Source organism: Haliotis cracherodii, unplaced genomic scaffold, assembly GCF_022045235.1.
Source record: "Haliotis cracherodii isolate W230 unplaced genomic scaffold, xgHalCrac1.p SCAF_29, whole genome shotgun sequence".
In the NCBI taxonomy this organism is placed as follows: domain Eukaryota; kingdom Metazoa; phylum Mollusca; class Gastropoda; order Lepetellida; family Haliotidae; genus Haliotis; species Haliotis cracherodii.
The window spans coordinates 4,477,785-4,490,387 of record NW_027266285.1 but is presented as its reverse complement, the minus strand read 5'-3'; the positions used below and the strand labels follow the sequence as shown (position 1 = coordinate 4,490,387).

Sequence of the window (12,603 nt, the reverse complement as noted above, 5' to 3'; positions counted from 1 at the left end):
GGTACAACTGGGTTTAACCCCACCTCACTACACAGGTACAACTGGGTTTCACCCCACCTCACTACACAGGTACAACTGGGTTTCACCCCACCTCACTACACAGGTACAACTGGGTTTCACCCCACCTCGCTACACAGGTACAACTGGGTTTCACCCCACCTCACTTCACCGGTACTCCTGGGTTTCACCCCACCTCACTACACCAGTACTCCTGGGTTACACCCCACCTTGCCAAACTGGTACAACTGGGTTTCAGCCCACCTCAGTACATCAGTACTCCTGGGTTTCACTCCACTTCACTACACAAGTACTCCTGGGTTACGCCCCACCTTGCTAAACTGGTACAACTTGGTTTCACCCCACCTCTCGATACCGATACTCGTCGGTTTCACCTACCCTCACTACACCGGTACTCCTGGGTTTCACCTCACCTCACTACCTCGATACTCCTGGGTTTCACCTACCCTCACTACACCGTTACTCCTGGGTTTCATCCCACCTTACTACACCAGTAGTCCTGGGTTTCACCTCACCTCACTACACCTGTACTCCTGGATTACACCCCACCTCAAAACATCAGTACTCGTGGGTTTCACCCCACCTCTCGATACCGATACTCGTGGGTTTCACCTACCCTCACTACATCGGTATTCCTTGGTTTCTGGGTTGTCCTGGGTTTCACCCCACCTCACTACACCGGTACTCCTGGGTTTCACCCCACCTCACTACACCAGTACTCCTGGGTTACACCCCAGCTCATTACACAAGTACTCCTAGGTTACGCCCCACCTCGCTACACAGGTACAACTGGGTTTCATCCCACCTCGCTACACCGGTACAACTGGGTTTCACACTACCTCTCGATACCGATACTCGTTGGTTTCACCTACCCTCACTACACCGGAACTCCTGGGTTTAACCCCAGCTCACGACACCGGAATGAGCTGAATATGGTGGACCTAAATCAAGCTTGGAGACAGAATCAGCTGGACAAGGTGGATTGAGATCAAGCTGGGAGACAGAATCAGCTGGACACGGTGGATTGAGATCAAGCTGGAGGACAGAATCAGCTGGACACGGTGGACTGAGATCAAGCTGGGAAACAGAATCAGCTGGACACGGTGGACTGAGATCAAGCTGGGAGACAGAAACAGCTGGACACGGTGGATTGAGATCAAGCTGGAGGACAGAATCAGCTGGACACGGTGGACTGAGATCAAGCTGGGAAACAGAATCAGCTGGACACGGTGGACTGAGATCAAGCTGGGAGACAGAATCAGCTGGACACGGTGGATTGAGATCAAGGTGGAGGACAGAATGAGCTGGACACGGTGGATTGAGATCAAGCTGGAGAACAGAATCAGCTGGACACGGTGGACTGAGGTCAAGCTGGAGGACAGAATCAGCTGGACACGGTGGATTGAGATCAAGCTGGGAGACAGAATCAGCTGGTCACGGTGGACTGAGATCAAGCTGGGAGACAGAATCAGCTGGACACGGTGGATCGAGATCAAGCTGGAGAACAGAATCAGCTGGACACGGTGGACTGAGATCAAGCTGGGAAACAGAATCAGCTGGACATGGTGGACTGAGATCAAGCTGACAGACAGAATGAGCTATACACGGTGTACCAAGATCAAGCTGACAGACAGAATGAGCTATACACAGTGGACTGAGATCAAGCTGGGAGACAGAATGAGCTGGACACAGTGGATTGAGATCAAGCTGGGGAACAGAATGATCTGAACACGGTGGACTGAGATAAAGCTGAGAAACAGAATCAGCTGGACACGGTGGAATGAGATCAAGCTGGGAGACAGAATGAGCTATACATGGTGTACTAAGATCAAGCTGACAGACAGAATGAGCTGTACACGGTGGACTAAGATCAAGCTGACAGACAGAATGAGCTATACACGGTGGACTGAGATCAAGCTGGAAGAGAGAATCAGCTGGACACAGTGAACTGAGATCAAGCTGGAGGACAGAATCAGCTGGACACAGTGGATTGAGATCAAGCTGGGAAACAGAATCAGCTGGACACGGTGGACTGAGATCAAGCTGGGAAACAGAATCAGCTGGACACGGTGGATTGAGATATAGCTGGGAGACAGAATCAGCTGGACACGGTGGATTGAGATCAAGCTTGGAGACAGAATCAGCTGGACACGGTGGATTGAGATCAAGCTGGGAGACAGAATCAGCTGGACACGGTGTATTGAGATCAAGCTGGAGGACAGAATCAGCTGGACACGGTGGACTGAGATCAAGCTGGGAAACAGAATCAGCTGGACACGGTGGACTGAGATCAAGCTGGGAGACAGAATCAGCTGGACACGGTGGACTTAGATCAAGCTGGGAGACAGAATCAGCTGGACACGGTGGATTGAGATCAAGCTGGGAGACAGAATCAGCTGGACACAGTGGATTGAGATGAAGCTGGGAGAGAGAATCAGCTGGACACGGTGGACTGAGATCAAGCTGGAGGACAGAATCAGCTGAACACGGTGGACTGAGATCAAGCTGGGTGACAGAATCAGCTGCACACGGTGGATCGAGATCAAGCTGGAGAACAGAATCAGCTGGACACGGTGGACTGAGGTCAAGCTGGAGGACAGAATCAGCTGGACACGGTGGATTGAGATCAAGCTGGGAGACAGAATCAGCTGGACACGGTGGACTGAGATCAAGCGGAGACAGAATCAGCTGGACACGGTGGATCGAGATCAAGCTGGAGAACAGAATCAGCTGGACACGGTGGATTGAGATCAAGCTGGAGGACAGAATCAGCTGGACACGGTGGATTGAGATCAAGCTGGGAAACAGAATCAGCTGGACACGGTGGACTGAGATCAAGCTGACAGACAGAATGAGCTATACACGGTGTACTAAGATCAAGCTGACAGACAGAATGAGCTATACACGGTGGACTGAGATCAAGCTGGAGGACAGAATCAGCTGGACACGGTGGATTGAGATCAAGCTGGGAAACAGAATCAGCTGGACACGGTGGACTGAGATCAAGCTGACAGACAGAATGAGCTATACACGGTGTACTAAGATCAAGCTGACAGACAGAATGAGCTATACACGGTGGACTGAGATCAAGCTGGAGGACAGAATCAGCTGGACACGGTGGATTGAGATCAAGCTGGGAAACAGAATCAGCTGGACACGGTGGACTGAGATCAAGCTGACAGACAGAATGAGCTATACACGGTGTACTAAGATCAAGCTGACAGACAGAATGAGCTATACACGGTGGACTGAGATCAAGCTGGGAGACAGAATGAGCTGGACACAGTGGATTGAGATCAAGCTGGGTGACAGAATTAGCTGGACACGGTGGATTGAGATGAAGCTGGGGAACAGAATGATCTGAACATGGTGGATTGAGATCAAGCAGAAACAGAATCAGCTGGACACGGTGGATTGAGATCAAGCTGGGAGACATAATAAGCTATACATGGTGTACTAAGATCAAGCTGACAGACAGAATGAGCTATACACGGTGGACTAAGATCAAGCTGACAGACAGAATGAGCTATACACGGTGGACTGAGATCAAGCTGGAGGAGAGAATCAGCTGGACACGGTGAACTGAGATCAAGTTAAAGACAAGATGTCCTGAACGTGGTGGACTGAGACAGTTGGGAGACGAGATACACTGAACATTGTGGACTAACACCGGTCTCCCATGAGCGTCTGTCTCGTCCAAATAGTACTATATTGTTCCATTGACATAGGTGAATACAAGCTGACTTAATTCAGCTTTGATACTAATTAGATTTGTTGCATCCCACAAAACTGTTAACTAAACTCTGTATAGAAACAATTCAAACCGCAAGAGCCGTCGCATGACAGAAAACAGCTTATGTTGGGGTACTCTCTCCTTCTTCCAGGACTTCCAGGACTGTATTGGTTATACCCTACCCTACAATTTTTAAAGAAGCTTTGTAAGAAGAACTCGTATAAATCGTGTTGTGTAGAGAATATAACGTGGTGCTGGTAAGAGAATTCAGAGATGTAGCTTGGGTCGTAAAAATGCGCCAGACATGTTTACACTCATGTTAAGTTAGGTTTATTTGTACGGCCAAGGAATAAACATACTTCAGTCGGGAAGGTAATCAGAATCATATGAAGGTGCAGAGGTCAAGGTCAAGGGTCATGGTTCTTTGAACGAAGTCCACGGTATACCCTGCTGCACGCAGTATGTTTGAAGACTTGTCTGAATCCTGTGTGCTTTAACATAGAACAATCATAAGTGTGTTGCCTGTCACCATGCTTATGTATGAGGCACCCGAAGTATGCAGACATGATGGACTTCGGTTGGTATAATGGGGAAATAGCATAAAAGGAAAATGAAGGATGACATATTTTGCAACGTTAATATACGGAATGAGTACATGTTTCTTTTAAGAAAATATGGCAATATAGTCCCATGACTCGCAGTGTCTGTTCATCAGATAGATGGGGTGTGCGGGTAGTTTGTAAGGGTCCTTTGAAGGGATTTAAAAAGGAATGCAGTTAGATTTCGTTTTTCCGGCATACCCTAGAAAAGATGGAACAGATGTAGGGCTGGGACGGATAACTCGGGTACTTGGGTCGGGTGGGTCCTGAGTAGGACTCGGGTACCCACAGGACAACCCGGACCCTTGGTTAGTCACGTGATATATTGTTTAATGACAAAATTATCTAAAACTCTATGGTTACACTACAAGCCACTAATGTTCCCATTTCTTTCTGACAATGCACCCATTCCTTCTAACTTTTATATGTTCGAATAAAGATAAAACTCCATGCAGTAAACCTCAGCGTATGCATGACCAGACTGTTTTACACAAGTACCTAAATACATTTTGCCACGGCTACGGTCAAACTTTTCCAAATCGGACAGTTTGTGCCTTTCTCTAAATATCTACAGCGGGTACCCGGGTAGGGTCGGGTAATAGGGTGGAGGGTACCCGGGTAGTAAATTTGGACTCGACCCAGCCCTGAACATATGGTACGCTTACATGCCCGAAGTTGGGAAACAATAGTCTCTGTCCACCCTTCCCTATAGACTACAGCCTTTCCCGTTTACCCAACCTCTACCCCCCACGCCCCACACCCTCTCTCCCTATACCCCTCCGACGGATCCTTAACCCCGTCTCATTACACGTGCCATTCGTCACCAACTCGTGTTATTCCGGGACAAGCCGAATGCAGGTTACGGTAAGGGGCGAGTGGTGACGAATGTCCACTTGCCTGTCCATTATGTCACCTGTAAAGCGTCCACGTGCCCTATCTCACCTTCTCCCCGATAACCACCATCCCCCACCTGCCACCAGCGTCATTATGTAAGTTTTGTGTACCCGTGGATAAGACTCCTAACCTCTCCGTGCCACGCCACAGTGTCCCGCCAACTAACACTATCAGTAGAGGCACGTTTGACAGGACTCGCTAATATATTTGTGTTGTGTCTCATGTGAATAGCCATTAACGTTGATAAAGTCCAAGTTCATGGTCCTTTGTTGTTGCTAACAACAAAGCCGGGATAAAAGCAGATGGATTTGCTTTTAATCAAAAGCGTTATCGTTCCAGACATGATTTGATGTTTCCATGTACATGTAGAGACAGCTTTTAAATTACATACGATCATACCTACATCCAAATTACATACGATCATACCTACATCCAAATTACATACGCAGTGACATTGTTGATTAAATAAGTATATAAAGTTAACAGTGTGGACAGAATGGGAAGCTGTTTTGATTCGGTTGCCATCGGAGGCCGTGACAATCCAATCAGTATACTGGAGACTCGAGATCATGTCTTTAATTCATTAATTTTAGCTTGCTTTCCATGTCTGTTTAAATGAGTCTAATCGCATATCAACCAATACACTATGATCTGTTGCAGCCCGAAATAGCGACGGGTGTAATAATAAGTTGCGAATAAGTAAGGTGCGTGTTTATTCTCCATTGATCACTTGTAACCCAATCTGACTATGGCAACCTCAAGAGATTTGTATTTATCAAGGTCAGGGTCAGGTTGAAAAATTAACATGATGAAGACGCTTGCCACCAGCATCAATGTATTACCTTAATCCATGCTCCGACTGTAAGCTCCCCATGACCCGGAGTCATACCACTACAAGCTGTCAATGACGGGGACCGGGGTCGAGGCTGGCAGGGGTATCAGACATCTAATGAGGAGGAGTCGGCTGATGGCCCCCACAACATTCATCGTCTCTGGTCATACGTCAGTGCAGATGAGGACACACGTAACTCCACACATATGTCACTATTCGTTGTGTCTCGGGCAGTGGATTAGGAAGCCAATTATGGCACAGTTTCCTACTCACTAATTTAATACTGTCTGTTGTCGTAAAACATATACAAAATATGGTGATAATAACAACACTTTCTGTGTGATGATAAGTCATAGCATGTTGTCGGTGGATACACATGTGCACAGATCATGTTCTGTGCGTCCTGAAGACCGTGTTGTCACAGATATTTGTTCATGGCATCTGACATGTTTGCAACGTTTTAACATGATATCGGTATGTTTCTGTACTGACTATCGGGGCAGTGGGGTAGCCTCGTGGTTAAAGCGTTCGCTCGTCATGCCGAGAAACCGGGTTCGATTCCCCATATGAGTACAATGTGTGAGGCCAATGTCTGGTGTCCCCCGCCGTGATGTCGCTGGAATATTGCTAAAAGCGGCGTAAAACAATACTCATTGTCTGTACTAACTATCATCAGTAACATTGAGGACTGAGTGGGATTTCACGTGACGTCAATGTGCGTGACGTTCGTTGGTTCATCAGGAAACAAGGACAAGGAAACCTACGGAAGTAATTAGCTGTAGTGTACAGAACGTATGCAGATAGGCCAGGCACCACTCACTGCTGGCCATGTATCACAGGACATCGTAGTTTCACGGTGGTCAGGCCAAGAAGACAGACGTGACAGCGAGACTAACATAGATTTACGGCTACTGGAGCGTCTACATCTGTCCCGTCAAGATGACACCGGATCCACCCGTAGGAAGAGGATGGTAACGGTTCAATATGTAACGACGAGACTGTAAATGTATTGTGACTTTGACAGAGGCTGGTAACGCACAACGAGAGACCATTTGACAAACCGTCGGGTACCCACTGACTACTGGACATACAAAGACACAATTACTCTGCGTCAAACGATCATAGAGATGGGGCTGGCCTATTCAATCTGACCATGGGTATTCCGGGCCAGTGCCCCATGCTTGTCGTAGAGCAGACGTTTATGGATCGGGTGGTTAGTAGGTGTGACATTGCAGATTGTGTGTCATCGTTTCTTGGTGGTGTCGATCGTTGCTTTCAACCACTGGTTTGTTTGGCCCAGGCTCGATAGCTTAGCTCCTGAAAGTGCATATCTATGACTGCGGCGCATAACTAAATTATACTCATTATACTCAGTGTATCTATCCACATTGTCACGCTAAATAACCACAATGCAATGTATTATTAGCCGACGTAATAAGTACATAACACTACCTGACAGACTTTGAAATTAACAACATTTATAGGCAAGTAGTACATATAACCCTGGCATGTGGCGGGAAAACAGCTGGTGTCTACTGACGCAATGAGTAACGACAACAAAGGCGCCCATGTTTATCTGGGATGGTAATAAATAGTGTCAACATTCGTTATCTATGGCTTCACACACTTTCACCACCGCGTACAGCAAAGAGCTAGGTCATCTTGACCTCATAAGATGGGATATCTTGCAATAAACACCGGCTAGGTGATAAGCTGTAAGCAATCAATATCAGTGACCTCTGCCCGAGTCTGTTCCAACCATATCACTGATCATGCCAGTGCTCTGCCGAAGTCTTCTTTGGGTCACCTTGACCTTGGACTGCTGGAATGTATAGACTTGGCTACTGTCTGTAGTGTGGTGACATACGCATTGCCACTGCGAATACTAACTAGAATACCAGTAACTGTTGTGTATTCTCGTGTAAACAATATCAAAACATTTTTATAGATAGTATATAGTACATATTAAACACACTGATGATTGATTGGATAATAAGAAAATCCGCAACTTTGGTAGGATCCATTTTTATCAATGACAATCGTTGTCATTGTATCATTATATCATCCAGGGAGAATATATCGGAATATGTTCTCTGTTCTCCATATATATCATCTGGTGGTAGTTATGCAGTTTCACAACCGTATAAACCTTATTTGGATGAGGCTATGTCAAGTGAATTTACGCATCCACGACTTAAGTCGGAATATAACAACATACTGTTTTCAAGTGAGTGCGTGTTTTTCTAATCCCTGGTCCATTTTTTACCATTTCCACTGACCACTGTCTGTCATAGGTTTCAAAAGGAAAGAGATTATGTACCTTCAACAATGACACTTTTTGATAAATATTACAAACGTGTACACTTGAGAGTGCTACTGATGAGACGTATGCATCAACTTTTAGAACAAACAAAAATATCGTATATTTTACCACTCATTTTTATTATTATGGCATGTGTCATATGAACAAAGATTGACCCTAGAGTGGTCAGCTGACCCGATCCGTCCTGCAGATTTCTCCATCGCCGGGTAACCCTGGACATCGGCTATCCCTCGGACCAATCACGTGAACGTGACTGTAAAGTGGATGGATAAAGTCTCGTTTATATGTTTGTTTACATTACACCTTGTGTGGGTTGTGCAGACAAACAATCCCAGGATGCATCTGTCAACATGGTGTTACTAAGGGCAAGTGCAGATTAATGTGGCTGATAAGGGATATCATATCAGTTTTTGGTCAGAACATTCACTACCAGTCTACCCAATAAATTTCGTGTTGAGAGTAACTTTAGATAATATGCTCATATACTTTTTTTTATGAATTACGACAAGATCAACTTGGATATTTTCTTTTAGATTTACTATTCCAACTTGTACTAACTAATTTAGCCATATGTCATCCTGAAACTGCGTTATGTGCGAAAATTATGTTCAAGGTGAAGATATATCGCAATTAGTTTTAAACCATACACATCCTTAACTCTTTCAAAGTATATTATGGAAACTGTGTCTGGTGCGTGTGTTTGTCTAATAAAGTTCTCCAGATAAAGAATGAAAGTGTAGTTGACCCACCTCTAGAACCAGCTCCAGATCATGTACCACAGTTGTGCACCGTGTTCTACTACCCTTCACATGCAACCATCGATTAGTGCAGATATATTGTCTTGTGCCTTACTCTTCTTAGGACTAGAGCCGGGCAAATTGTTCAAACAATCATGTTGATTTCACATTAGCAGCAAGGTTAGAAATAATCCAGTACCTGCATAAACAAATGTATATGAAATATGTCTTCACAACTGGTACTCTCTGGTTCATCACATAATATACCCCACACCCATGCTGTGTGCACTCCTAATCACATATCTAGATGATACAAACAATTCTCTCGTCTTATATCTCGTCTCCATTTGGCAGCCTTCGGTGTGAAAATAACCGCTCCTGAAAGCATGTCATGTCATGTCCAAGGCTGACAATCGAAGGATCCATTGTAGACAGGAAAAGGACCTGTTCACTGGAAAATGACTCCACCGCCAATATTTGAACAGCTGACAGACACGAAAAGTTTATTTCAAAATTTTACAAGAATTGTGGGTCAAAAGTTTAAAGAAACTAGCTGCTTTGGTTGATTGTACGCGGGGGAAACAATGGGTGGGAGGGCCAGGGAATAAGCAGATGGAGCCCGTAACTTCAAACAAGCGGAAGATATTGAAAGCCACCCGAACGAAATAATTAAAGCTCAACGTTTATGTTTTCACATCTCCTCAAAATGGTTCAAAGGTAATTTGATTTTTTTGTAGTTGTTGGTCAAGCACGGGTCAGCTAGCTTGACATTGTCTTAGACTTGACCAATACCCTGACCACATAGACCACGGCACGTGTCGGGAATGGGTTTTTTTGTTGTCAAAAGAGATTGTCATTGATATTGGTGTAAAAAAGGCTCGTGCACTGTTGAGTTTAATGACACGTTGGGAAATTATAAGAGCCCGTGGTTTAAAGACTTAATGGAGGATAGAATCATTCATTTTGTACAGAGGATAATGTCTGGGTTAATGGACAATCATAATCACTTCAGACACTGGACCCGTTCTTGTACCCCTCAGGAGGTATCTTGGCTTTCCTGTTGTCGTTATCATATATGGCTGAATATAGTGTTAGTAACATATGATCAAGATGAAAACTTGGTTAGTTGTTAAAGCATGGACACGCCTATCAAGTATGTATATCTGAATACTGACGCAATTCTAACCACACTTGACCGATCTATCTGGTACGATATATGTTTCGGAGGCCCCGCTACCAATGATAAGTAATCAATATCTATTATTGTTATGGATTTATTTTGGAGTTTTTCTTTCAAAGATGTTACTAACGAAAAAACGTTCACCTATCCAACTTGCAGTCCCATCCGCAATGGTGAACTTTAATTATATAACACTTGTGACCTTCAAGTGCCAGCGAATATACATGGTTTGTCTTAATGCATTTATCATCAGACGCTCGAAACAAGGTTCTTCGTATCAGGCTTAAGGCTGTCAGCTGGTACAACTGAGACATTTACGAGTTTGTGTGTAAATTAGTTTGAGATGGAAGTGTTAATCCAGGGCGAGATGTCTCGTCACATATCTCACGTGACGGCATGGGCTGGATGTGACCTGTATAGGTGCAGGAATGCGTCGGTCGAGTTGACAAGTGACGCCCCACATCAGATGCGCTGGAGTCACCTGGTGCATCTAGGGGCACCGTTAGAACGCATGAACAACTGTTAATTTTATATGGCTTTGAGAAGAATGTTTATGCTTTCAAAATCAAGACTGCCTTTCGTTTTACTCATCTTTCAATGGTAATGTCAAGTGTGTTTACACATACGTAATAAAACATGGGGAGAGTACAATGTCTATCTACAAGGTAATGGAAGCAAAGTTTACGGAGACTAGTATGCACATAGACCTACATATACAGGGAAAGAGAGCTAGTACACATATTGATGCTGGTTTTTAAAGTAACAAATAATCGAGGGAGGGACGCGATGGTGTATAATTGTTGCAATGGCTTTGCTATGGTCTAGTCCTGGGTAAGGGAATACGGGCCTTCACATCTTCACTTATCTGTCATACAGACCCTGAAACAAATATATCCAATACAGCCCAGGCAAGTCTAGATTACTGCGGTATTACAAAATGAAGAAAGTCTCTGGGCTCCTTTTTATTATGTTTTATGACTATAATTCAACAACTGTTTTTATCTGTACAATATGTTCAGAGACTAGATGTCAGTCTACATTTCTATATGTATGTAGAACTACGGCTTCCAGCTGCCTCCTGTCTGGTACAGCCCGTCATAACGTATAGACATCGAAGTAACACACAAAGTCAGCTCATTTAAGCTGCATTACAGAAGACACCAACGGTGCTTATTCAAATGTGTCCTCCACCCTTTTTATTGTTTGTCAAATAGAATTAGTAATGGCCATAGTTAGGCTTTTTTCTGTCCTTGACAATGTGATTGTCATGTTAACTCAGTCTGTTTATGATCAAGTTCTAACAAAATAATTACACCCCTGTAAGATTCCCCGCGTCCCCTACCACACACATACACTACATAATGATCAGATTCAGGGTCTGATGGTGACAACTGCTTTATAGTTCAATCTTGTCCGACAAGGAAAAACATCAAACAATTACTTTTCAGCAAAAAGTTGGACCAAATGCGTGAACAATTGAAATGACCGGTTCAAAATCCATTCTCTTCTTATGCTTCATCAGTCTCTGCAAACAAATGGCTTGACCTGAATGCCACAAGGTCATGGGCGACGGGTCAAGGGGCGGAAAAGATAAGGTCTGAAATGGTAATTGGAATGAAAAAGTTTGCGCGGATGTGATTGCAGCACAGCGGGCGTGGATGGAGGGTAGGGGGTTGGAGAGGAGAAAGGGAAAGTGAAGTCACAGGTGATGCTGTAGAGAGGTCACTGTGACCCAACAAAAAATAATGAGGTACGGTTATGCCATCTGTCGCGTCTGTCATTCGTGGATGGGTTTGGCGCATGGCATGGCTCACGTCCTTCCCAGTATTCCTTCAGATATCCGCTACAGTGACGTTATTTCCATAGTGTTCACATCTGCTGGTGTATTTGAAATGTACACAATCAAATAAACTAACGAATTGTCTCGTAGGTGTACCTGTTCTTATCATTTCTTTGCAGCTCCGAGGATAATAATGAAAATTATCCTCTAAATTTGTTCATGATGGTTGTAGATAGCATTTGTCGTATTTTAGTTCTTGATATTTTAAGTTTTGGACGTTAAGTAAATGGATAGGTGTTTTTGTCAAATGGTAACGACACATTGTCTGAGGGTGTGATTGTGTCCGTGTAGCCGACATTTCCGTGTTATTATGCTATACGTGTACGCCCAAAGATTCCGTTCCGCCTAAATGAACTGAAAGCAGAGATGTTTGAACCGAGAAGTCATTGATGCGAGAATATGGCGAGACTTTAACAGTCTGGGTTAATCCTTGAGGAAATGAGCATG

At 44.5% G+C, this 12,603-nt stretch overlaps 1 protein-coding gene across 1 annotated transcript; it reads right to left on the bottom strand.

Moving 5' to 3' along the window:
• Window positions 1–1,804: 1,804 nt before the first annotated feature.
• Window positions 1,805–5,336, bottom strand: LOC139473441 (resuscitation-promoting factor RpfA-like). Its single transcript, XM_071256012.1, has 3 exons — window positions 5,293–5,336; window positions 1,899–2,815; window positions 1,805–1,809 (listed from the first exon to the last, which is right to left on the bottom strand). Exons 1-3 carry the CDS (start codon window positions 5,334–5,336, stop codon window positions 1,805–1,807), a joined length of 966 nt encoding a protein of 321 aa, XP_071112113.1.
• Window positions 5,337–12,603: the final 7,267 nt, after the last annotated feature.